The 27,468-nt window shown below is 43.3% G+C and overlaps 1 protein-coding gene across 4 annotated transcripts in view; it reads left to right on the top strand.

The window, feature by feature from the left end:
* fras1 (Fraser extracellular matrix complex subunit 1) overlaps positions 1 to 27,468 on the top strand; it is a 189,835-nt gene that overhangs the window by 143,427 nt on the left and 18,940 nt on the right. For 3 of the 4 annotated variants that reach the window (XM_034296447.1, XM_034296445.1, XM_034296448.1), the window contains 20 exons: positions 4,371 to 4,403; positions 6,908 to 7,039; positions 7,219 to 7,347; positions 7,624 to 7,871; positions 8,380 to 8,531; positions 10,159 to 10,321; positions 11,250 to 11,385; positions 13,843 to 14,039; positions 15,801 to 15,957; positions 17,105 to 17,187; positions 17,335 to 17,515; positions 19,308 to 19,496; positions 19,837 to 19,956; positions 20,040 to 20,219; positions 21,966 to 22,090; positions 24,199 to 24,339; positions 24,931 to 25,158; positions 25,817 to 25,930; positions 26,748 to 26,898; positions 27,057 to 27,216. In XM_034296447.1, coding sequence (XP_034152338.1) covers positions 4,371 to 4,403; positions 6,908 to 7,039; positions 7,219 to 7,347; positions 7,624 to 7,871; positions 8,380 to 8,531; positions 10,159 to 10,321; positions 11,250 to 11,385; positions 13,843 to 14,039; positions 15,801 to 15,957; positions 17,105 to 17,187; positions 17,335 to 17,515; positions 19,308 to 19,496; positions 19,837 to 19,956; positions 20,040 to 20,219; positions 21,966 to 22,090; positions 24,199 to 24,339; positions 24,931 to 25,158; positions 25,817 to 25,930; positions 26,748 to 26,898; positions 27,057 to 27,216 — 3,019 coding nt within the window. The remainder of the gene's footprint in view (positions 1 to 4,370; positions 4,404 to 6,907; positions 7,040 to 7,218; positions 7,348 to 7,623; positions 7,872 to 8,379; positions 8,532 to 10,158; positions 10,322 to 11,249; positions 11,386 to 13,842; positions 14,040 to 15,800; positions 15,958 to 17,104; positions 17,188 to 17,334; positions 17,516 to 19,307; positions 19,497 to 19,836; positions 19,957 to 20,039; positions 20,220 to 21,965; positions 22,091 to 24,198; positions 24,340 to 24,930; positions 25,159 to 25,816; positions 25,931 to 26,747; positions 26,899 to 27,056; positions 27,217 to 27,468) is intronic. The other variant, XM_034296446.1, reaches the window with a different exon arrangement.

Genomic DNA, 27,468 nt, shown 5'->3' with positions numbered 1-27,468 from the left:
ACAGACAGACACACACACACACACACACACACACGCACACACACAAAAACACACAGAAATACTTTTGCACAGTGACACAAATGCATGCTCATAACACACACACACACAGAGATACAATGTCTTTTCACACACAAACACACACGTCCCTCCACCTTGCCTTCCAGTAGGACTCCAACCACACTCTCTCTCATGAAATGTTTAATCTCTCCCAAACACAATCACACACTTGTTAAGGGAATGGCAAGGGTGACCGGGTCACCATGGAGGGTCCTGGTTAAGTTCACTTCCCATTTCACAAGGTCTGTTAACAGCTAACTGGAATGTGGGGCTTTTCAGTGGACTGGTTGGTTCATAGGGCAGTGGGGTCAGGGGAATGGGTCAGGCCATCTGCCTCAGGAATGTCTCGAAGAAAAAAAATCTCGGGAAAAATAAATGATTAACAGGTTAGATAAAACCTTTTTTAGATAGGGTTAGATAAAAGGTTAGATAAGTCATTTTTGCTCGTATGAAGTAACCACAGTTGTTTAATCCATAGTGGTTTAATCCATAGGGGTTTAATCCATAGTGGTTTAATCCATGGGGGTTTAATCCATAGTGGTTTAATCCATAGTGGTTTAATCCATAGGGGTTTAATCCATAGGAGTTTAATCCATAGGGGTTTAATCCATAGTGGTTTAATCCATAGGAGTTTAATCCATAGGGGTTTAATCCATAGGGGTTTAATCCATAGGGGTTTAATCCATGGGGGTTTAATCCATAGTGGTTTAATCCATGTCCCCAACACACGGTTGATTGAGGGTGGTTTTTGAGTTTAGCAAATGTTGCCTGACTAATGAATTCACAAACTTTAAAATTGAGCCAAAAAGGAGAGGGGAAATGTAGGGACCCTCCGATGTGACAGCAATGGCTTTAATTTGCCCGATATTTCAGGCCAATTGGTTTCCAGACAATTCCTGACATTACATTTTGTTTGACACATTAATTGCATTTGGGATGTAGACAATCTGTCATGTTTCAACACTGTTCTTAGGGTTATTGAGCTCCTGGTGTTACTGTATTCTTGTGTGACTTGAGAAACAGAGCGCTCAGTCCTCGTAGTTGGAGCCAGCCAATGAATCCAGCCACGGGAGGAACTCAGTGTTTACGGTCTTCAGTAGGGCAGAGGGAGAGAGAAAATCATCCTACCCTACTGTACCCTACCCTACTGTACCCTACCCTACTGTACCGTACCCTGCTGTACCCTACCCTGCTGTACCCGACCCTACTGTACCCTACCCTACTGTACCCTACCCTACTGTATCCTACCCTACTGTACCCTACCTTACTGTACCCTAGCCTGCTGTACCGTACCCTACTGTACCCTACCCTGCTGTACCCTACTGTACCCTACCCTGCTGTACCGTACCCTACTGTACCCTACCCTACTGTACCCTACCCAACTGTACCCTACCCTGCTGTACCGTACCCTACTGTACCCCATCCTACTGTACCCCACCCTACTGTACCCCACCCTACTGTACCCCACCCTGCTGTACCCTACCCTACTGTACCCTACCCTACTGTACCCTACCCTGCTGTACCCCACCCTACTGTACCCCACCCTACTGTACCCTACCCTACTGTACCCTACCCTACTGTACCCTACCCTACTGTACCCTATCCTACTGTACCCTACCCTGCTGTACCCTACCCTACTGTACCCTACCCTACTGTACCCTACCCTACTGTACCCTACCCTGCTGTACCCCACCCTACTGTACCCTACCCTGCTGTACCCCACCCTACTGTACCCTACCCTGCTGTACCCTACCCTGCTGTACCCTACCCTGCTGTACCCTACCCTACTGTACCCCACCCTACTGTACCGTACCCTACTGTAGTCAATCGTTTTCACCGCCTGATACTTTTATCCTGAAAATGTCCCAAGGCAGCATTTTTTTTTTTTAATATTAGTTTGAGTTGAAACTGCAACTGTCAGATTACCTCAGGACAGTCAGATTACCTCAGGACAGTCAGCTTCTAGTCAGATTCTAGTCAGATTCTAGTCAGATTCTAGTCAGATTCTAGTCAGATTCTAGTCAGATTCTAGTCAGCTAGCGTGCGGCGGCAGATGCTCAAGATGCACAAGCAAACTAAAGTGTCGTATTCATTCTGGTGGAAGTCCATTCATTTCAATAGAAAGCAGTACACACCTCTCAGTCTAATCGACCGCGCTTGGACAGATTTGAGTGTGTCGCATGAGTTGAAATTTTCCAACTGCGGTGCTTTTCCATACGGTATCAGAAACGGAATTTGATTTACCAACGAAGAAAAGGCAATATGTAGCCTTCAACTATGTGTTTATGGGATCAGAATAAAAGCTTTGACAGCTCCATATTTGTAGTAGACTACAACATCAAAGGTTGAGACTTATGCTAAATATTTGGCCTGATTGGTTAAATATTTGATATATAAAATTAATTATATATATTTCAAAGTTCATATCATCTACTACAATGAAACCTAAATTGAGAGAAGCAAACAAGGGTCTCCTCCATCGTTGCGACACTGGTTATGAAGATGTTTGGGTTGATTGATTGTGATGTTTGGGTACATTGATTGTGATGTTTGGGTTGATTGATTGTGATGTTTGGGTTGATTGATTGTGATGTTTGGGTAGAATGATTGCAATGTTTGGGTAGATTGATTGCAATGTTTGGGTTGATTGATTGCGATGTTTGGGTACATTGATTGTGATGTTTGGGTACATTGATTGTGATGTTTGGGTAGATTGATTGTGATGTTTGGGTTGATTGATTGCCATGTTTGGGTTGATTGATTGTGGTGTTTGGGTACATTGATTGTGATGTTTGGGTAGATTGATTGCGATGTTTGGGTACATTGATTGCGATGTTTGGGTTGATTGATTGCGATGTTTGGGTACATTGATTGCGATGTTTGGGTACAATGATTGCGATGTTTGGGTACATTGATTGCGATGTTTGGGTAGATTGATTGCGATGTTTGGGTTGATTGATTGCGATGTTTGGGTACATTGATTATGATGTTTGGGTACATTGATTGTGATGTTTGGGTACATTGATTGTGATGTTTGGGTACATTGATTGTGATGTTTGGGTAGATTGATTGTGATGTTTGGGTAGATTGATTGTGATGTTTGGGTAGATTGATTGCGATGTTTGGGTACATTGATTGTGATGTTTGGGTAGATTGATTGCGATGTTTGGGTACATTGATTGGGATGTTTGGGTACATTGATTGGGATGTTTGGGTACATTGATTGTGATGTTTGGGTACATTGATTGTGATGTTTGGGTAGATTGATTGTGATGTTTGGGTACATTGATTGTGATGTTTGGGTAGATTGATTGCCATGTTTGGGTTGATTGATTACCATGTTTGGGTTGATTGATTGTGATGTTTGGGTAGATTGATTGCGATGTTTGGGTAGATTGATTGCGATGTTTGGGTAGATTGATTGCGATGTTTGGGTAGATTGATTGCGATGTTTGGGTAGATTGATTGTGATGTTTGGGTAGATTGATTGTGATGTTTGGGTAGATTGATTGTGATGTTTGGGTAGATTGATTGTGATGTTTGGGTACATTGATTGTGATGTTTGGGTACATTGATTGCGATGTTTGGGTTGATTGATTGCGATGTTTGGGTAGATTGATTGCGATGTTTGGGTAGATTGATTGTGATGTTTGGGTACATTGATTGTGATGTTTGGGTAGATTGATTGTGATGTTTGGGTACATTGATTGCGATGTTTGGGTTGATTGATTGCGATGTTTGGGTACATTGATTGCGATGTTTGGGTAGATTGATTGCGATGTTTGGGTAGATTGATTGCGATGTTTGGGTAGATTGATTGTGATGTTTGGGTAGATTGATTGCCATGTTTGGGTTGATTGATTGCGATGTTTGGGTTCATTGATTGTGATGTTTGGGTAGATTGATTGTGATGTTTGGGTAGATTGATTGCCATGTTTGGGTTGATTGATTGCGATGTTTGCATTAAGATACTGTATGGTACTTTTATGCGATACCTAGCGTGAAAAGCAGTTTTGAGAGTTAAATACCTTTACCTACCTTTGTTTATATCCATGCATTGTAGCATTTTCATTTACAGAAAAGGAATTTGTATTAATAATATATAATATTTAGTCTTCTATTATTAAAATATTTATAAAGACCTGTGCTAAAAGGTGAGCTTTCTGCTCTGGGGCTGATGTAGATTGGCCATGTTTACGTTATAGTAGCAATCTGGACGGTGGGTGGCAGAGCTGTTGAATACGTGTTTTATTGCTTCTGTTAAATAACAGTGTTTTATGTGTTCTATTAAATACATGCTTTATTCCTTCTAGGTCTTCCAGAGTCACTGAATCTCTATTTCACAGGTATATATTACATTACATCTATTATTGTGTCTTGGACTGGGGACTCCTCCTCTTCCAAATCGTCTTCCCTCCTCCCTCTTCATCCTCTCCTATCACTCAACCCATTATATTATATTCAAATCTATATCACTCAACCCATTATATTATATTCAAATCTATATCACTCAACCCATTATATTATATTCAAATCTATATCACTCAACCCATTATATTATATTCAAATCTATATCACTCAACCCATTATATTATATTCAAATATATATCACTCAACCCATTATATTATATTCAAATATATATCACTCAACCCATTATATTATATTCAAATCTATGGTTGTGGCTCAGAGAGTGAATAATCGCCCCTACCTCATCCCTCTATCCATCCCTCTATTTATCACTTTCCCATCCCTCTATCCATCCCCCATACATCCCTCCATCCCTCTATCCATCCCCCATACATACCTCCATCCCTCTATCCATCCCCCATCCATCCCTCTATCCATCCCCCCATCCTTCTATCCATCCCTCTATCCTGACTGTTTTCTCTCCTTTCAGTTTTATTCCCCCGTTAAGGTTGTTTATGGGTCTACCAGGAAATATTATATTTTTATATTTTTCTCCTCATTCTGCATCATTCCCCTCTCTTTCTCTCCTCTCTGTAACTCCCAGTGTTTCTCTCTCTCTCCTCTCTGTAACTCCCAGTGTTTCTCTCTCTCTCCTCTCTGTAACTCCCAGTGTTTCTCTCTCTCTCCTCTCTGTAACTCCCAGTGTTTCTCTCTCTCTCCTCTCTGTAACTCCCAGTGTTTCTCTCTCTCTCCTCTCTGTAACTCCCAGTGTTTCTCTCTCCTCTCTGTAACTCCCAGTGTTTCTCTCTCCCTTCTCTCTCTCTTTCTGCCCAGGATCTTTCATTACTAATTCCTCTAACCCTATGTGTTCTTACATCCCCCTCTTAATGCTGCCACTGGTTTCCTTGTGTCCTCAAAGACTCTCTCCTGCATGTAGCTGTCTCTGTGATGACTGAATACACCTCTTCTACATTTTCAACATTCTAAATGCAGCTGGGACAGGAAGTGCAGACGGGACAGGAAATACAGAAGCTACAGGACATTTACTATGTGGTCAAAATGGCAGCATAGTGGCCTAGATAGAAACAGGCAACCCTATGTTGTATCTGTTCTCCAGATCATGTAATCGTCAGCAAATGCAGTCACACCCACCCACATGAGGGTACTTGGACGAGTAAAGTGCTGATAAGATGTTGAGCTTCAGAGAAAACACTGATGCGTTGTGAGAGCCTCAGGAGCTGGTGTTCTTTGATGTCTCCCCTTTAATCTCATGGGGTCAGGTTATGCTTTTATTGAGAGGAGAGAGTGAAAAAAGCTGGATTTATTGAGGAAAGAGTCTGCTGAAATGAAATAAATCAACAAACTGAATCAGAATCGAACCCATCTCTGATGGACAGAATACATGTACATAAATGGGACCTCAGATCTCTGTTTACATCAGTTCCACTCTTGGACCCAAATTCACAGTTGTTAGCATCTCGATTTCAAGAAGTGGTGTGGGGAATTTGTCCAAAAATCTACTGATTATTTATTGTTCTGGTTCCGATCGCATTTCAACACACATGGACCCAGAACCTAACCAACATTGATCTGACCAATTGTGCCAGACTTACTGGTTCTGGGTCCACAGAGATGCCCTGGACCAGCCTGTGCCATGAGTAGATGTGTTCAATTAGGACAGAGCTTTCATCTGTTTCATGGTGGTTCACGTCTTCACTTTCTCTCTCTTATCCTCCCTGCAACCGCAGTCACCCACTTCATTCACCTGAATGCCTTTATCTCTACGTGGTTATCATTAGGCACGTAACCTAAAGACATCTTTTACTGCCTTGAAGTGTCAGGGTGTGTTTAGAGATGCCATTCTGTGACAAAAAGTCCCCCACTGCTTTGGCTTAGGTTTATAATCTTTAGAGGGTTATTGAGATGTATAATGCATTAATGTTCTTTAATTACACTCTTTTGAGAAATTAATTATGTATTTTAATATTCATACATTTACTGAGTCAACACATTAAACCCTATTAAGATGTTACTCTCCACGGGACTAAGAAGCCAATTAGCTGAAGTGTGTGTGTTTGAGTGTGAGAGCGTGTATGAATACGTTCTGTGTGTGTGTTTGAGTGTGAGAGAGTGTATGAATACGTTCTGTGTGTGCGTTTGAGTGTGAGAGAGCGTGTATGAATACGTTCTGTGTGTGTTTGAGTGTGAGAGAGAGTGTATGAATACGTTCTGTGTGTGTGTTTGAGTGTGAGAGAGTGTATGAATACGTTCTGTGTGTGCGTTTGAGTGTGAGAGAGTGTATGAATACGTTCTGTGAGTGTGTTTGTGTGTGTATAATGTGTATGTAGAATCTGTGTCTGTCGTCGTGTGTGTATGGAAATCTGTGTCTGTCATTGTGTGTGTGTGTGTAAATCTGTGTCTGCCATCGTGTGTGTGTTCCAGTATCAGATGGGGATCATACGACTCCTGAAATGGACTTTGCCATCCACCTCCTGACCAACCACCATCAGCCCCCTGTCTTCCAGGTCCTCGACCCTGTTCTGGAGGTCAGCCTGGGGGGGCGAGCCCCTATCGGTAAGTGGCCTCAAATCCCCTTCACACACTCACATTTATAACATAAGTTAACATAATTATGTATCAGTCCGCACTATATCATCAGCTCTCCGACAATGCAGCTAACATTGATAAAGCAGAGGTTCCCAATAGATTCAGGATAACCTGCCCCGTTTGTGTGTGTGTGTGTGTGTGGGTAGGTGGGCAGCAGCTGGCAGTGACAGACGAAGACACACTTCCTGATGAGTGGGAGTTTGAGCTGGTGGAAGGACCAGCCCATGGAACTCTGGTCAGGATGGAACTGGACTCCCAGACAGTGATGAGGAACGGTGAGTAAACCAATTATGAAGAAGTGTTAGAGCACAGTGGAAGGCTGTCTAAGACTACTGTGTTAACCGGCTGTCTAAGACCATAGAGTTAATAGCCTGTGTACAGTGTTAACAGTTGATCCATAACAACAAGATTATGATGCCAAGACTTCAGTGTTAACAGTTGATCCATAACAACAAGATTATGAATCAAAGGCTGCAGTATTAACAGGCTGTCCATGTCATACAGAAAGCTGTGTGTATTTGACTACTGAACTTGTCGTATGTCTTCTTCAGGGGACACCTTTTCCTTCAGTGATGTGACCCGTAACATTCTGCAGTACGAACACGACGGCCAGTCGGACAATGGGGACGCCATCACCTTCTCCGTTACTGATGGCATTTCCATGACGACAGCGGTGGTGCAGGTGCTTGTGTTGGGTGTCGGGGACGTCGGACCCAGGAGAGACCCTGACACTCGGTTGTCCATGGTGGTGCCTGAGAAAAGCAGCTCTGTTATCAGGCGCCAACACCTGGCCTACATAGTGAGTAGATACACCTGGCCTACATAGTGAGTAGATACACCTGGCCTACATAGTGAGTAGATACACCTGGCCTACATAGTGAGTAGATACACCTGGCCTACATAAAGAGTAGTTCTGTATGTGCTTATGCATAACTCCTGACTGTCTCCAAAACACTTGAAAAGGATGAAGATTCAGCATGAGCAATTTTGAAGGAAAAACAAAGAGAGAGACATTGACAGAGAGACAGGCAGACAAAAAGATTCAGAGAGACAGAAACAGACGATACAGAGTGTGAGAGACAGACAGAGGGAGAAACAGACACAATGAGAGAAAGTAGACAGACAGAGAGACAGCAAGCAAGTCAAAGAGACATAGATAGCAAGAGAGAGCAAAACAGAGAGTAAAAAACTATTTTCTGTTAAAGTGGATATTTCGAACCACGTGTTCATGCCATATAGTTCATGATAATGAACAAACAGAACAGGTCTGCTGCTATAACTCAATACGGAAATGTCACATCATGCAGAGCGACACAACTCCAGACGAGAAGATCCGTATTCAGTTGGTGTCAGTTCCAATGTATGGCACTTTGACTAGCACTGGGTCAGACCAGAATCACCAGGAGATGACGGAATACTCCTCCTTCACCATGGATGACATCAACAAACACAGAATCAGGTAGGAAGCACTCAGGTTGAGGGAGGGATTTGAAGAAGAGAAGAGAGAGAGAGATCAGATCAAGCCATCCAAAATGAAGGGTGAATAATTAGCTTTGTGTCCACGTTGCTTTCCCAATGATCTCTGAGAACTGGTCAGGTTCAAAGGTTATTCTGTTGTTTATAACTTCAGTTGTTGATGTAACTTTAGACTGACAAAGCAACAAACTAAGAAAACAATGATCTCACTGTAAGAATCAAGTTTTGTTTTGCAGCCATTCCCTTCAGCCTAGCTGGTATTATTGCTATAATAATGAGTAATAATTTAGTCCATTTGCTCCGTCCTGTAGATATTTAAATCTTTTTCATTTTTATTTCATTGGTCCAGAGTTATTTCTCATTTACATTAACGACCCAGTGGAGAAGTTTCAGTAGAAGTAATGGGCCCATTACTTGCATCACACCGTATAATGTAACTACTCAAAACACATTCATAATGTCCCAGTGAGTGCCTGGAAAATCCTTGCTACAAATCACAAAACAGTAGAAAAGGATTTTGTGTTTTGGATACAATATGGGAAACAATTAGCATGCCTAATTGTCTAATGTTAAATATGAAAACACCTGCAAGACACACACACACACTGCAGTCTTCTGAGTATTGTAAAAATGAAAACCAAATAATGGCATTATCACTATCGTTGTCCTAATTTACATAATGAGTCGATGATTAGCTTTAGTGCAATTAGCACGCTAGGCTAACACTATGAGGGAGATCTCTGGGGCCGAGTTTTAAATCACCTGTATTAGTTCAGCTTGGCAGGCTCTTTTTGTGCTGTGGAACATGCAGATGAATTGATTTGCTGTAGAGAATTAGAGAAGAATTAGAGAAGATTATATTTTAATCAGGTGCTTTCACTGGGTTTTAAAGGGCTTATATTCGGTTTTATACTGATGTTGCTCCATGACAATTAAAGGATATTAGACATCAAGGAGATCCTATTCAGTTCAGTTGGTTAAGACCATTGTGCTTATAACCCCAAGTTTGTGGGGTTCAATTCCCAACAGGGGCCAGTAATAAATCTTTTCACTCACAACTTCACGTGCATCCGGATAAGAGCTTCTGCTAAATTAAATGTAGATTTGCCTTCCTCCAGATGGTAGTGGAAGTGATGTACTTGTGAAAGGGAATCTTTCAACGCTAACCTTTTCCCAATTGGCCTGAAGTGATGTCTGTTACAGCATATAAAGAAACTATTAGGTAAACACTTTATTGAAATGGGCAATCTGCCGATGATGCATACATTTCCTGACTTAGGAATTAATGACATGTACCCATTTATATTTAATGAATTTAATTTATTAATGCGTCGGGTGCTTATTGGTTCAATGTTTGTACCATCAGAGCACCAAATATAAGCTTGTTTTACTCCAATGTTTATAAAGTGTAAACAAATAATTTATAACCCAGTTAACCTCAAACTTTGAACTGTAATGTAGATTTTATAGTCCGTCAGTCCTTAAGTATTTTCAAGCTCTTCAAAGTTGCGTAATTGTATAATGCATTAATACACTACTTACATGATATCTCCATCATTTGTAAATCATATGTATATACTTTAATGTTGTGTTAACTTACTTCTATATAGGTACACCACCTCCTTTGAGACTGGTAACCAGCCGGTTACGGACATCTTCCATTTCATTGTTTACGATGCTGAAAACAATCGTCTTGACAACCAAATGTGTACCATCACAATCACCACGACACAGACACAACCTCCAGTGGTCACAGTTCGCAGTGGAATTAAGGTACATGGATGCACAGGCCCGATCAGAACCACAGAATCAGCCCACTTACTACACTATACAGACAGACAGAAACACCCCACTGTCTAGATTATACAGACAGACAGAAACAACCCACTGTCTAGATTATACAGACAGACAGAAACAACCCACTGTCTAGATTATACAGACACACAGAAACATCCCACTGTCTAGATTATACAGTCAGACAGAATCATCCCATTGTCTACATTAAATAGATACACAGACAGATAGGCAGACAGGCAGTCAGACAGAATCATCCCACTGTCTACATTTAACAGATACACAGACAGATAGGCAGACAGGCAGTCAGACTGAATCATCCCACTGTCTAGAGTGTGAAGACACACAGACAGATAGACAGACAGACAAACAGTAAGACAGAATCCGCCAACTATCTAGCTTGTTCAGACAGTTGCTATAGAAACCGAACAGAGAGGTCTGCAACAGATGATGCAACGTCCAGTGAGCCAGTGTCTTGTGTGCTGCAAGTATGTGTGTTTGTGTGTAGCGTGTTTGTGTGGCTGTGTGGTGTTTGTGTACTTGCCTGTATGTATTACTCCCAACGGCAGGGATGTATAACATGACTCATAATAGTTGGTGGTTAGCAGCACTTGTGATTGGCAAATGAATGTATCCTGGCAGCTATTAGCCTGGTAATGGAACAAGGATTTCAGTTCTACTCTTTTCTGTGGAGTGGAGTTGATGGTCAGGCATCGTATGTCTTGTATGGCCAATTAATCACAGAGTTGTTCACAAACACAAGGGTCCTGAATTAGGTATTGTACAACTTAATTATCACGGTAAGAAGTAGGTTTGTGTCCTATTTGATAGAGACAGCTTTCAGCCAATCAGCATCTGGGACCTTGACTACCCAGTTTATCACCAGAACTTTGCTGTGTATTTCTAGGTCCAGGAAGGAGGCCGAGTTCAGCTGTCCACCAATCACATCATAGTATCAGATCTGGACACACCCAAGAAGGACCTGCTGGTGTGGATGATCAGCGCACCCAAATATGGCTACGTCGAAAACACAAGAGGATCAGGTGTGTGTGCGTGGGCGTGTGCGTGGTTGTGTGTGTAAGTGTCCATGTGTGCACATGCCTGCTGTGTGTGTGCGCTCGTGTGTGTATGTGTGTGTTTATTATTGACCAGTCACAGTATTTTCTGGTTACTATACAACTAAATGGATATTTTTGACTCCTCCCTGGTTTAGTATACCACGTTTCCTGACCTCTTCAAAGAAAACACTCATCTCCAAATAGTCTGCTTTAGATCCTGTTCCATCTAGATCAGGGGAATGATTGAGAAAAGAGACATTAATGTATATTAATGGGGGAGGAAGTAGACAGAAAACAAAGACAGGAGACACAGAGAAAGAGAGATTGATTCAGTAAAAGGTCTAAAGCAGCCTTTTTTATTGATTGATTTCAATATATATATATATATATATATTTAAATTTTTATTCTAGGTAACAGAAACGTACATTACAGCAGAACCCTGCTGCGTTAATTTTACCGAGGAGCGCGTCGGCACTACAAAACCACAGCCGTCACGGCAATAATATCGTATGCAATGCGTGATCGACTTGAGTCACCCGGAGCGCAACGTCCTAGTAGCGGTAGAATCCAGCAAACTCGCAGACCAGCCACGTGAGCAGCGACACCAAAAAAATCACTGTACAGTGTGCACAGCTTTCCATAGAGAGCGCGCAGCAGCAATGTGCGGAGTAATGTAGCCTACCAGAATGGATCGTTGAAAGATAAATTTCCAGTGCAAGATACTTTTTTGCTGAAAATCTACCCAAGTAAGCGTTTTTCTTGACATCATCTTGGCGTTGGTTTGAGTTTAAACTGCAACTGATATCAACAACGTCAGATTACCTCAGGACAGTCACCCCTGTGCACACATAAATGGCATGCTGTTGTTAAAAGCATAAGCGCCTGATTGCTGGCCATTCAACAAAGCCTTCCCGCACTGCTCCTTGCAGCGGGGTGGAAGTTCTGGCCAACCCTTCATTCACACGTAAGCAGTGAAATCGCTTTTCAGCTGCCTCCCGTTGTCACTAGCGAAACGGCAAGCGATTTCACCGCTTATGTGTGAATGGGGGGTCAGATTCTGGTCAGCTAGTGAGTGGCGACAGAGAGACATGCAAGAGCTGTTGTCTCCGTTACCACAGTAACCTCTCTGATCTGTCTTACAGTAGTCTCTGGTGAGGTCACGAGGTTTTTTGTAAATTGAGCAGCAATATAGCAGGCTATTTGTTACTAGAAATACTTATATTCTTTTGGAATTACACCGTGTACCAGCTGTTTTGTGTTTTTTGGTGTGAAGGGATGAGAGTTGACTGGCAAAATTAGTGGCTGGTAGGTTTTGTTTCTACATGGCACTTTGGCGGGTGAACCAAAAAGCTTACTTGATGCCCTGCCTAGAATAGTGCTTTTAAGGCTGCAAACAATGTCACAGCTCTTAACGATATTAAGATTCACCACAAATTTTAATTACTCCTTATTCAAAGACCAGCAATTATATTTATTTAAGGATAGCTACATTGTTTTCCACATTTCTGAGAATTAAACTGGGTTCAGAAGACAATCTCACCCAGGTATTATGTTAGACAGCACATTTATAGTGATAGTTGAGTTAGTGCCTGTAAAAACCCCCAATAGATAGTCCCCTCATGCCAACAAAATACCCCAGGGAAAACACTGCATTGCTGTGATTGTTTTCAATAAAAAAAATAAAAGAGTCATTTCTTTGGTAAATCTTTTAGAGAAACAGAAATCTAGCCGTTATTAGCTTGAAGGTTTGGCACTCTCTTATTGATCTATTAACCTGATGATGTTTACCGGGCAGGCCAAAACATCACACAAAAACCTCATAACAATCAAATAAAAATGTCGTTTTTGACTGCACTCACTTTGAATAAGTCTTAGATTGTGTGAATGTACCTGTTAAAGAAATCCCTTGCTCTCAGAATAATACAATTGTTAAAAAAGTTTGAGGTTACAGTGTGGCAGTTCAATATATACAGTGGGGAGAACAAGTATTTGATACACTGCGAATTTTGCAGGTTTTCCCTCTTACAAAGCATGTAGAAGTCTGTAATCTTCAACTGTGATCTAAAACAAAAATCCAGAAAATCACAATCTATGATTTTTAAGTAATTAATTTGCATTGTATTGCTGTATTTTTATACTGTATTTTCTGTTAATCTTTATCAAGGATGACAATCATTTTGGAGGTCACTATAGAGGCTTAAGCCTGTGGAGAAGTAGTTAAGACAATAAAGTAAAAACTTTTTTTCTTCCACAATGTAAGATCAGGCTGGTCTTCAGTTAATTTGTTTCTTTTCTGAGAATTCCCCTGTTGAAATATGAATCGATGTCTACATGGCCTTACATTTCAACATCCTGACACTAGTTGTAATGCCTCTTAACAACCTCTTAGATGAGTCTCTCACTTCCTGACCTCTCCCATGCTCTCATCCTCTGTCTCCCGGTGGGTTCAATAGGTGGCTCAAAAGCCCATGTCATCAGTCCAGAGGTTCCTTTCACTATGGATGACCTGATGACAGACCACATTTTCTACATTCAGAACGTCCGACAGAAGACAGATTACTATCAGGACACCATCTCCTTCTACATCAGTGATGGTTCCAGCCAGACAGAGGCCTTCAATGTCAATATAGACATACAGGTAATACTACTGCTGCTATATAGACATACAGGTAATACTACTGCTGTGATATAGACATACAGGAAATACTTTTACTCCATAATAGACATACAGGAAATACTGTTACTGCTATATAGACATACAAGAAATACAGCTACAGTGCAAATGCCAGGCTTTTGTGATGTAAAAGAATGAGACAAAGAAAAATCATGTCAGAACTTCATCCACTTTTAATGTGACTGAAAATGTGAACAATTCAATTGAAAAACAAACTGACATCTTCGAGGGGGAAACATTTCAAATAAAAACCCTACAGTAACCTGGTTGCATAAGTGTGCACACCCTCTTATAACTGGGGATGTGGCTATGTTCAGAATTAACCAATCACATTCAAACTCATGTGAAATAGATGTCATTACACACCTGCCATCATTTAAAGTGACTCTGATTAATCACAAATAACGTTCAGCTGTTCTAGTTGGATTTTCAAGACATTTTCTTAGTTGCATCTCAGAGCAAAAGCCATGGTCCGCAGAGAGCTTACAAAGCATCAGAGGGATCTCATTGTTGAAAGATATAAGTCAGGAGAAGGGTACAAAATAATTTCTAAAGCATTAGATATACCATGGAACACAGTGAAGACAGTCATCATCAAGTGGAGAAAATATGGCACAACAGAGACATTACCAAGAACTGGACGTCCGTCCAAAATTGATAAAAAGACGAGAAGAAAACTGGTCAGGGAGGCTTCCAAGAGGCCTACAGCTACATTAAAGGAACTGCAGGAATTTCTGGCAAGTACTGGCTGTGCGCAAATTTGTCAGCAATCTCCGGTATTCTTCATATGAATGGGCTATGGGGTAGGGTGGCAAGACTGAAGCCTTTTCTTACAAAAAAAAAAGTTTGCAAAATCATACATCAAGTCCCACAAAAGCATGTGGAAAAATGTGTTATGGTCTGATGAAACCAAGGTTGAACTTTTTGGCCATAATTCCAAAAGGTATGTTTGGCGCAAAAACAACACTGTACATCACTCAAAGAGCACCATACTCACAGTGATGGATGGTGGTGGCAGCATCATGCTTTGGGGCTGTTTTTCTTCAGCTGGAACCGGGACCTTAGTCAGGGTGGAGGGAATTATGAACAGTTCCAAATACCAGGCAATTTTGGCACAAAACCTTCAGGCATCCGTTAGAAAGCTCAAGATGAATTAATTATAATTATTTAACATTTTTTTTGCTATTGAGACATACAGGTAAAACTACTAGCTATAGTGAAGCTACTGGACATAATACATTTATCAGCTCTACGTTCTGAGATGGATCACTGTTTTCAGGGACCACCAAGAGTCAAGAGAACTGCATGATCTCTTTACTCATATTTTTACTAATACTATGTTATTAATGATAATAAACCCTTAATCCAATGTAGATTTAACGTAGAAAACTTTCAGACAAGATGGATTTTTCTTACAGGCTACACCAAGCTTATATATTTTCAGGCTAGCCTTTGCAGGCTACACATAACTTTCCACAAAAGCAATCCCATTAACCATTAAAATCAATAGATTTTTCTGCTAGGTTCTTGAGAACATCCTGACATAGCACTGTGTGTTTAGTGTCTTCGTGTGCGACATGTGTGCTAGTCCTGATGTATGTATGTGTGTGTGTGTGTTTGTTCTAATCTCTGTGTGCGTGTGGTAATATCTGTCTGTGTGTGCGTGTGGTAATCTGTGTGTGCGTGTGGTAATTTCTGTGTGTGTGTGTGTGCTTGCCCCTGCAGCAGAGTGACGAGTATCTGGAGCCTGTGGTATCAGTGAATAATATCCAGGTGGAGGAGAACTCCGGCGTGGTGATCACTAACTCCTCCCTGAACGTCCTGGACCAAGACACACCAGACAACGAGATCGTCTTCACAGTCATCAAAATACCTGCCTACGGTACAAACACGCACAAGACAAAACACACGGGCATCTATGCACGCCCCCACGCACGCCTAGGCGCATTCACACACACGCGCGTGCACACACACACACACAAATGCATTTGACTTCCTGACAGCCAGTTCTGTCCGAGTTCTTCCCTCCCTCCCATCCTCTACCCCTCCCCCTCCTCACCCTCCACTCCCTACTTCACTACCAACAGGCACTAAAAGCAGCAGGAGCCCCTGTCATGCTGTCAGAAACTATGGAGGTCACACACAGTGTCGCCAGACCCCCCCATCTCAGTCCCAAGGTCTTAGGCTGCTATACTATTGTGCTGGGGGAGTGGGTCAGTTCTCCTTCCCCATTAAGTTCTCCTTCTCCACTATAAATCGTTGTTGATATGAGGAATGTATTTTCTGAATTTTCCCAGTCTCCTCCTGTTTTAAACTTTAGGAGGACATGAGGTCCTGGTCCACACCTGCGGAGTACCTGGTTTGGGGGGCCCATTGCTGTCCCTGTCCTTGTCCATCTGGTCATACTTTTGACCTAGTCTAAATTTGAATAGACTCTGGATTTAGCCCACATGCATTTATTAATTATTCCAATTGGACTCTTAATATCTCACCCGGCACAGCCAGAAGAGGACTGGTCACCCTTCTGAGCCTGGGTCCTCTCTAGGTTTCTTCCTAAAATTCAGCCTTCTTAGGGAGTTTTTCCTAGCCACTGAAATTCAACACTACTGTTGTTTGCTCCTTGGGGTTTAAAGCCAGGTGTTGTTTTACAACTGCTGTTGTAAAAAGGGCTTTATAAATACATTTGATTGATTGATTGAGATAGTGGCATGTTGCCTAGCCTTCTGTCTGACAGCCTCCACTAAAGTAAACCATGGAGGCATGTGTCCTAGTCTGCTCTACTGGCATCCCAACATGCTACTGTTTCACCATGGCAACCCAACATGCTACTGTTTCTCCATGGCAACACGAGATACGTAAACTGTTTCACCATGGCAACCCAACATGCTACGCTTTCTCCATGGCAACACAAGATACGTAAACTGTTTCACCATGGCAACCCAACATGCTACTGTTTCGCAATGGCAACTTAAGATACATGAACTGTTTCACCATGGTAACCCAACGTTTCACCATGGTGTTGTTTTCAGGCAAGCTCAGACGACGCCAGTTCTACTCTGAGCCTTTAGAAAACGGCCGGGTCCTTTCTCAGGGTTCAACCTTCACCTACCAGGTGGGGAGAAGTTCAGCACAGTTTTAACTGTCACAAACCTGTTTATCCATTCCTGCTGAAACACATCAGTCAAGTCAAAATATCTTAGTTTGTAATGAATTACATGATTGATTGGTCACTCTATTCATGTACATATTTCACTACCAGGACGTGGTGGATCTGCTGATGGTGTACATACCTGACACGGCCAGCGGGGGCAGAGACGAGCTGGGCTTCTCCCTGACCGACGGCCTTCACACACACACAGGCCGGCTCATCTTCACCATGGATGTGAGACGGAGCCAAGGCCCGAGGATTGCAGTGAACCGAGGACTGCAGCTGGCCGCAGGTATGGAGAGGCGGTGAGGAGACGCGTGTGTGTGTGTGTGTGTGTGTGTGTGTGTTTGACTGCCTGCGTGCTCCTGTGTAGAACCCAGACGTACAAAGGCTTAAAAATGGCGTAAGGACAGGCTCGATATTTTCTTTAACTATTACATATGGAGATCTTATGAGATGCTTAAAGAGACAACACACCTTCCCCCTGCAGTACTAGTCCTAGTACAGAACAACACACCTTCCCCCTGCAGTACAAGTCCTAGTACAGAACAACACACCTTCCCCCTGCAGTACTAGTCCTAGTACAGAACAACACTTTCCCCCTGCAGTACATGTCCTAGTACAGAACAACACACCTTCCCCCTGCAGTACTAGTCCTAGTACAGAACAACACACCTTCCCCCTGCAGTACTAGTCCTAGTACAGAACAACACTTTCCCCCTGCAGTACTAGTCCTAGTACAGAACAACACACCTTCCCCCTGCAGTACTAGTCCTAGTACAGAACAACACACCTTCCCCCTGCAGTACTAGTCCTAGTACAGAACAACACTTTCCCCCTGCAGTACTAGTCCTAGTACAGAACAACACTTTCCCCCTGCAGTACTAGTCCTAGTACAGAACAACACTTTCCCCCTGCAGTACTAGTCCTAGTACAGAACAACACACCTTCCCCCTGCAGTACTAGTCCTAGTACAGAACAACATACCGTCACCCTGCAGTACTAGTCCTAGTACAGAACAACACTTTCCCCCTGCAGTACATGTCCTAGTACAGAACCACACACCTTCCCCCTGCAGTTCTAGTCCTAGTACAGAACAACACACATTCCCCCTGCAGTACTAGTCATAGTACAGAACAACACTTTCCCCCTGCAGTACATGTCCTAGTACAGAACAACACACCTTCCCCCTGCAGTACTAGTCCTAGTACAGAACAACACACCTTCCCCCTGCAGTACTAGTCCTAGTACAGAACAACACCTTCCCCCTGCAGTACTAGTCCTAGTACAGAACAACACACCTTCCCCCTGCAGTACTAGTTCTAGTACAGAACAACACACCTTCCCCCTGCAGTACTAGTCCTAGTACAGAACCACACTCCTTCCCCCTGCAGTTATAGTCCTAGTACAGAACAACACACCTTCCCCCTGCAGTACTAGTTCTAGTACAGAACAACACACCTTCCCCCTGCAGTACTAGTCCTAGTACAGAACAACACACCTTCCCCCTGCAGTACTAGTTCTAGTACAGAACAACACCTTCCCCCTGCAGTACTAGTCCTAGTAAAGAACAACACACCTTCCCCCTGCAGTACTAGTTCTAGTACAGAACAACACCTTCCCCCTGCAGTACTAGTCCTAGTACAGAACAACACACCTTCCCCCTGCAGTACTAGTTCTAGTACAGAACAACACCTTCCCCCTGCAGTACTAGTCCTAGTACAGAACCACACACCTTCCCCCTGCAGTTCTAGTCCTAGTACAGAACAACATACCGTCACCCTTTTTTTATGCATGTTATGCTATGTTGTATGTGCTGAAACAGTGCAATGGATTCTAACCCATGCTGTGGCTGGGTTTGTGCTCCGGTGACAGCAGCTTAGACCAGGTATTCCAGTTATAAGCTGGAAGAGAAATATAGATTCCACTTGGGATGGACCCATAGAATGACTTAGGAAGCACTGACTCCCCTCCTCTCCCCTCCTCTGTGCTCTCCAGTTGGGGCAGGCTGTCTATTGTTTCAGCTGAGCAGCTCGACATCCAGTAGTGAGTGACTTTTTCTCTGTTCTATGTCCTCCTGTCAGGCTCCTCATCTAAGATCACAGATCAGAACCTGAAGGGTTTGGATGCAGACTCGAACAACCTGCAGCTGCGCTACGTTCTGACCAAAGACCCTCCAGTAGGAAGACTGCTGCTCCGTAAAAGGGAAGGGCAGGACCAGCTGTCAGTCAAAGGGACCATCAAGAGCTTCACACAGGAGGAGGTTAATAAAGGTATGACTCTGTCTTTCTCTCCCTCTCTCTGAAAACCTGCTCCTCCTCAATTTCAATAATATTCAATAATTTATACCAGAAATCTTTTTCTGGGGAAAATGGCCTGTGGACTTTCTCATAGATTAGTTCCCAGTTCTTCAAATTAATGATGAATAATTCACAATGTTGGATTGGTCCTCTCCGTGCCTTTATACCGCTACAGATGCTCTAGACACCTTTGAAAGTCAATGGATGTGTTTTTGAGTAAGAGGAATGAATTGACGGTTATGTTTCCCGATTGCCCGCATGTGTTTCTGTGTGTGCGCGCGTGTATGTGCATTTGCCTGTGTGTGTGTTGCAGGTCTGTTGGAGTACAGTCACTCAAAGGGAGAGAGAGGAGGGAGCGTCTCTTTCAAGTTCAACCTGGTGGACCCAGAGGGCAACAAAGTGATCGACCAGTCCTTCTTCATTAGCGTGCTAGGTATGTGACCGTCACCAGCTCCGGCCTGTTCTTTATACTGCCGTGGTGTCGATTCATACCCTATGCCCCGCCTCCCTCCCCAGAGGACCGCCTTCCTCCCTCTGTGTCGGTGAACAAGGGCCTGGTGTTGGATGAGAACTCGGTGAAAAAGCTGACCACGTTGCAGTTGTCTGCCACAGACCTGGACATTGAGCCAGGAGATCTGGTGTACCGCATCACCAAACAAACTGTCCTGGGTCATCTGGAGCACTCTAACCAGCCAGGTACACCCTCACATGCACACACCTGCAGGGCCCTTAAGAAGTATTGTCATTGGTAAATGTGCACAAGAAAAAAAGCTTGTTTTTATCAGCCTGATCTTACATTGAAAATATCATATGAACTTACCTTTACATTAAGTGTTCAAAGAAAAATGTAATCTTCATCAAGAAAACATATACATTTATTACAGCCCTAGAAAATGTTAGGAACAAAATGTTATTGATTTATATTCAGATTTTAAAGACACTTTAAAATTCTTCTGTGTCTTTGTGAATTCTTAAGTCGTCGTCATCATCCCTGACATCCTGTTTCATTGGGGTATAAATATGAGGTGACACATAGGCTAAACTCCCTTAGTCATCCATCAACATGGGAAAGGCCAGAGAACACACAAATGAAATGAGACAAAAGTTTGTTGACCTTTACAAACCAGGCAGTAGCTATTAAAAAGATATCTGCATGCCTGAAAATACCCACATATTCCGTTAGGTCAATAATTAAAATGTAAAACAACTGGAGCAGTGATGAACCTAACTGAAGAGGATGCCTGTGTATTTTGCCCCCACACACAGTGAGAAGAACGGGCAGTGTGTGAATACATCACACTTAGAGAATTGCAGAAGTTGGCTACATTTTGGAGTCACCAAGACTCCAATCCTGCGATTAGAGACCACCTCCAAGTCAATAAGTTATTTGGAAATGTTTCTAGAAGTAAGCCTAAGATGTCAACGAATAACAATCGTGTTAAATTGAGCTTTTTGGCAACAAACACCAGATGTGTGTTCGGTGTAAAAACAACCATGGTCATGCAGAAAGAACCTTATCCCCACTGTGAATTAAGGTGGTGGATCTGTGATGTTGTGGGCCTGTTATACTTCTTAAGCCCCGGGAACCTGGTTAGTATACATGGCAACATGGAATACCAGGAGAATACCAATTAGATAACTCAGGATAAAAATCTTTCCCAAGAATGAGTTTTCAGAATTAATACTTTATTAAGTCTCGATTAATGACAATTCAGTGTTGTTGTTTGCAAATTGTAGTAGCGTCAATGTCAATCCGAAGTGTAAACAGAGAAGGGGCTAAGGTGATTAATCCGATTGAAATTAGTCCGTAATCTGGTCTACACACGTGAATATAAAGACTGCTCTAATGAGCTCACCCCAGTTCCTCATATTTTCTCTACGTCACCACCAGAGCCCAGCTGTCCATTACCCCCCTGGACCACTCAACTACCACAACACACTGTCTTCATAGACAGCTGAAAGTCTCTGTGAACAATAGGGCCAATCTGAAATGTAAAGACCTATTTAACTGAAATTCGTTTTTTTTTATGATGAGGTGATTGACTTCCCAAAGGTTATTGTATCAGATGATGAAGATCTGTGTGTGTGTACTAGGTTTTCTGTCTGAATATAAGACCCACTGGGACAGAGAGGACACGAAGGGATGATGTTCCATACGCACAGCATGTTTAAATAATACTTGGTGGCACACTCATCCTAAGCTCTCATCCTCAAAGTCCAAATATAACTTTACACCACAAGCTCCATGTTTGGAGTAGTGAACCTTTTGTCGTAATTTAAACAGCTTTTTATGAGTCTGGGGCAATGGAACCTACTGCTAAATAGCTTACTGTGTTATTTTATGAAGTAAGCTTACAAAGATAATGCTGACTAGATAATGCCTACTAGATCATTCTAACTAGATAAGGCTAACGAGATAATGCTAACTTCCTCCCATTACAGGAACTCGCATCACATCCTTTTCCCAGGCTGACCTTGCCTCTCGTAGCATTCAGTACGTTCACACCAGCGAAGAAGAGAAACACGCTGATGAGTTCTCCTTCGTGGTGTCTGACGGGGCTAATGAGGTAACAACACGCTCTCTGTTGTGACTGTGCTAACGAGATAAAACACACACTCTGTTCTGACAGGGCTAATGAGGTAACACAACACAGTGTTCTGAGGGGGTTAAAGCGATAACACACACATACTCTCTGTTCTGAATGGGTTAACAAAATAGCACACCCTGTTCTGACGGGGTTGATGAGATAACAGACGCACTCTGTTTATAACGTGCCTCTACTGCAGCCTAATGAGCAGCAAAGGGGCTGGAGTAGAGATGCTAAAGGCCGTCTGGCCTTCCAGGTTGGTTGACTGCTTTGTGTGAAAGGTTGTTGAGCCGTGTCGTGATTGGTTGAGCCCTGTGCTTAAAAGGTTGTTGTACCGTGTTATGATTGATTGACCTCTCAGTGTAAATGGTTGTTGAGCCATGTCACAATTGGCTGAATTAAATATAATTCCCTCTGCCACCAACTTTTCACCTGAATGCCTTTTTTAAACATGTTGTAGAAGGGCAAAGGCTGAAATATAGTTTTTAGAGCTACCAATGTTAGGGCCAATACATGTTGTCCATGTCTAAAGCAGGAAGGACAACACATCTATTTAACTGGAGAATAGTTTAATTTAGAAATGTAAATATATTTTGCTGTGCCTCCTTTGATAGATTTCATGCGCCATGTTCTATTTATGTATGTATAAATATATACCCATTCAAGTGAATGGATAAGTTTGTCCAAACCTTTGACTGATACTGTATATATAATATACCCCAATGAGGATTCTGTGTTTGCTCATTCTAAAGAGGGATTGGTTGTCTTCCTTATACCACCAATATCTGATTGCATCTTTGCCTCATGTAAAGTAGCCAATCCTGTAATCCTTTCAATTTTTACACCTATCAACATATGTACCACAAGATCTGATGACTGATGAGAGGGTTTCTGTCCTTCCATGATCTCTCTCTGTCCATGTCTCTTTCATTCTCTTTCAGTCCATGTCTCTTTCAGTCTTTTTCTGTCCATATCTCTTTCTGTCCATGTCTCTTTCAGTCTCTTTCTGTCCATGTCTCTTTCAGTCTCTTTCTGTCCATGTCTCTTTCAGTCTCTTTCTGTCCATGTCTCTTTCATTCTCTTTCTCTCCATGTCTCTTTCATTCTCTTTCTGTCTATGTCTCTTTCTGTCCATGTCTCTTTCAGTCTCTTTCTGTCCATGTCTCTTTCTGTCCATGTCTCTTTCTGTCCATGTCTCTTTCAGTCTCTTTCTGTCCATGTCTCTTTCACGCTCTCTGTCTGTCTTTCTGTCTGCATCAAATTCTGTGTGTGTCTGTGTGTCTGTGTGTGTGTGTGTGCCTTAATGTCTTAGAGGCTTAACGTCCCTTCTGTAAATTAACACGTTGTATGTCAGTGTAAGACTCGATACAATGTTCCCCTTTTGATTAGATACTGCAGTATGAGGTGACAGATATCATTGTCACTCTATTATCTTTACTATTATTAATGCACAGCAGAGTGAGATCTGTTTTACATTCAGAATTACAGATACAGGCACATTTACTTGCAGTCCCTAACCTTGGCCCAGTTTCCAGAGGATTTCGCATATTGGATTAAACACGTAGGAATTGGATGAATAGAATGGACAAATACATGACTTGAATGGAGACCCATCTTCTATTCATTCTATTTCCAAGCATGTAACTTTATCTGATAGCCAGAATCCGGATAGATATCTTCACTAACTGGGACGAGGGCCCTGGTACAGTCTGTTGAGGGAATTCCTTTGCTTTTCCTTCCAACTTACTGTAAGAAAACCACAGGCCATCTTCATTTGTAAGTGTTACTTACAGTGAGTTGTTCTAACCAATTGCTAGCTTCATGTTTACCAGGACTCATCTGCAGTGCTCTTCTGCAGTGCTCTTCTGCAGTGCTCTCAAGTCTTTATATGGTTAATGGTATATTTTGTATATGTTTCGCAGACATTGACAGAGTTCAGTTTATGTTGTATTTAGGTTACTGTGTGTGGTATTTAAGTTTGCTACGGTTTTATTTAGGTTGTGTCTGTATTTGGCTTTCTTTAAAATAATAATAATAATAATAATATTGTATTGAGATTGTTCCCTGGGTTGTGTGTTTTATCTACAGGTGGCCCAGACGTTCTACGTCACTATTCGGCCTGTAGATGACTCCCTGCCTGTCTTGGTGGTTCCTGGGATGAGGGTTCAGGAGGGTGTCAGGAAAACCATCACCGAATTTGAGCTAAAGGCCACTGATGCCGACACAGAGGTAAATCATTAACATTGTCCACTACACTGCAGCCTTCAATAAATATGAAATAGTTTCTGGATACCAATTGGTTACTGTTTTAAATGACAATGATCAGTAAGTTAATATGAAAAGCCCTGCAGTCGTGTCAGACTCCCTGAGGTGGTCAATGGAAGACAACCCAGGCTCCACTGTTGTCATGTGGGTGTGGTGGCAGTGCAGTGAAGTCGTCATGATGAGACTGAACGGGAACTGAAATGTCTTACGCTTCCGCAAACACTGTGCCTACAGAAGCCCAAACATGACTGAGTTTCCCCCTCCTTCTGCCTCCCTCTTTTGCCCTGCCTCCCTCTGTTCCCCTGCCTCCCTCTGGCCCCCTGCCTCCCTCTGTTCCCCTGCCTCCCTCTGTTCCCCTGCCTCCCTCTGTTCCCCTGCCTCCCTCTGTTCCCCTGCCTCCCTCTGTTCCGCTGCCTCCCTCTGGCCCCCTGCCTCCCCCTGGCCCCCTGCCTCCCCTTGCCTCCCTCTGTTCCCCTGCCTCCCTCTGTTCCCCTGCCTCCCCCTGCCCCCCTGCCTTCCTCTGTCTCCTACCTCCCTCTCTCCCCCGTCCCTCAGGAGGACTCCCTCACCTTCACCGTGGTCCAGGTTCCTCGTCATGGCACCATCGAGCGGACCCACAACGGGAAGCACTACCGCCAGACCAGCACCTTCACCATGGATGACATCTACCAGAACAGAGTCAGCTACAACCATGACGGCAGCAACTCCCTGAAGGACAGGTTCACCTTCACCGTGGCTGACGGCACCAATGTCTTCTTCATGGTGGAGGAGGGGGACAAGGAAGTGAGTGTGTGTGCAGAATCAGTTTGTCAGAATCAGTCTGTCAGGATGTCTGTCAGGATGTCTGTCTGTCTGTCAGGATGTCTGTCTGTCTCTCAGGATGTCTGTCTGTCAGGATGTATGTCTGTCTCAGGATGTCTGTCTCAGGATGTCTGTCTGTCAGGATGTCTGTCTGTCTCTCTGGATGTATGTCTGTCTGTCTCTCAGGATGTATGTCTGTCTGTCTCTCAGGATGTATGTCTGTCAGGATGTATGTCTGTCTGTCAGGATGTATGTCTGTCTTTCTGTCTGTCTGTCAGGATGTCTGTCTGTCTCAGGATGTCTGTCTGTCAGGATGTCTGTCTGTCTAAGGATGTCTGTCTGTCTAAGGATGTCTGTCTGTCTCCCAGGATGTCTGTCTGTCTGTCAGGATGTCTGTCTGTCTATACAGCGCCAGAAAAAATGAAGAGACCACTGCATCTTTTTCTTTCCTTTCCAAAAAAGTTGAAAAGGAAAGTTTTGAGTGAGGAACAGAAGGGTTCAAATTAAGAGACCACTGCCAATTGAACACCTCTGTTCCTCACCCAAAACTTTCCTTTTAAACTTTTTTTACTGTCTTTCTTTCTGTCTGTCAGCATGTCTGTTTTACTTTCTGTCTGTCATTTTAATTGTCTCTGTCCAGGTGGTGACGGCGGCTCCCCAGAGGTTTAAGATAGACATTCTGCCCGTTGATGATGGGACACCTCGCATCGTAACCAACTTGGGTTTACAGTGGCTGGAGTATCTGGACAACAAGGTAACCATGTTCAGATGCAGCCTCCAACAGCCGGGTCATCGGGGGTCAGTGTCGGTCTACGGCCGGGGTCACCGGGGGTCAGTGTCGGTCTACGGCGGGGGTCAGTGTCGGTCTACGGCCGGGGTCACTGGGGGTCAGTGTCTGTCTACGGCCGGGGTCACCGGGGGTCAGTGTCGGTCTACGGCCTGGTCACCGGGGGTCAGTGTCGGTCTACGGCCGGGGTCAGCGGGTGTGAGTGTTGGTCTATGGCCGGGTAGAAAGAGGCTGTCATAGATTGTCATTCAGTTTCTGTCACGTTAGCTCCCTCTACTGGATATTTAGGGAGTCACAAATTTCTGTTTCTCATGTTCATTTTCTCATTTCCTGCCCACCAAACATGACTGGCTGGCAGGCTGGCTGGCTGGCTGACTGGCTGATTTGATTGGCTGACTGGCTAATTGCCGTCTGACCCTGACTGAAAGACAATAACCAGCCTGCTCTTCATGTTTGCTGGTCTGACTCAGACTCCTGGTTAGAGGAGGAAAACACAGCCCAACACTTAACCCACAAAGAAACCCTATTTGCACAAAAAAATGCTTGCGTGCCCACACATATGCAAATACACACACACACACACACACACACACACACACTGGTCAGGGTCCTGAAACAGGAATAAGAGGGGGCAGACCAGAATACACACATACTGTACAGCACCTTACAGAACAGAACCCTGCTAAATGGAATAGACCTGTAAAGAAACAACCATCAGGAATGTAAACATATTGACCTCTGACCTCAGGCTGAGAGGCGGGTTTATGGATGATTGATGTTTCAGGCCACCAACCTGATCAGTAAGAAGGAGCTGTTGACTGTGGACCCTGACACAGACGACGGGCAGCTCATCTATGAGGTAACCTCCGAGCCCCAACACGGCTTCCTGGAGACCAAACTGACGCCTGGCCAGCCCATCGTCTCCTTCACACAGGGTACGGGTCTCTGAGGTTTTCTATGTGTGTGTTTCAGGGGAGGCAGCCTGTTTTGGTCTTCTTCTGTGATATTTAATAAGGCAGCTGTGTTGCCTCGCTAGCTAGCGTTTTGCTCCCACTTTGTGCTAACGTTTTGCCAACGCCCTCCTGTCCTGCAGCTGACGTTAACCTTGGATTGATTCGCTACGTGCTGCGCGAGGAGAGCGTGGCAGAGACCATGGACAACTTTAAGTTCCTGGTGAAGGACAGCAAGCCCAACATGGTCTCTGATAACCTGTTCCACATTCAGTGGTCCCTCATCAGCTTCCAACACAAGAGGTGAGATACAGAAGGGATTTCTTCACAATTTGAAAGTGTTACAAGTTAGAGGAAACTTTAGGTCCCAGGAAAACTCAACAGAATGGGGGCTTGGAGATCCACAATAGTGCAAGAGACCCACTTTCAAGCCATAACAAGCCATTTGTTTCTGAACATTCTAGCAATTTAATTAGTGCCTTCATATCTGTTATCAGAAACATTGTTATGGTTCTGTTCATGGTGGCATTAGGTAACACTGAAATATGTTATTAT

Source organism: Esox lucius, chromosome 13, assembly GCF_011004845.1.
Source record: "Esox lucius isolate fEsoLuc1 chromosome 13, fEsoLuc1.pri, whole genome shotgun sequence".
NCBI lineage: Eukaryota > Metazoa > Chordata > Actinopteri > Esociformes > Esocidae > Esox > Esox lucius.
This window is presented reverse-complemented; position numbering and strand designations above follow the sequence as displayed.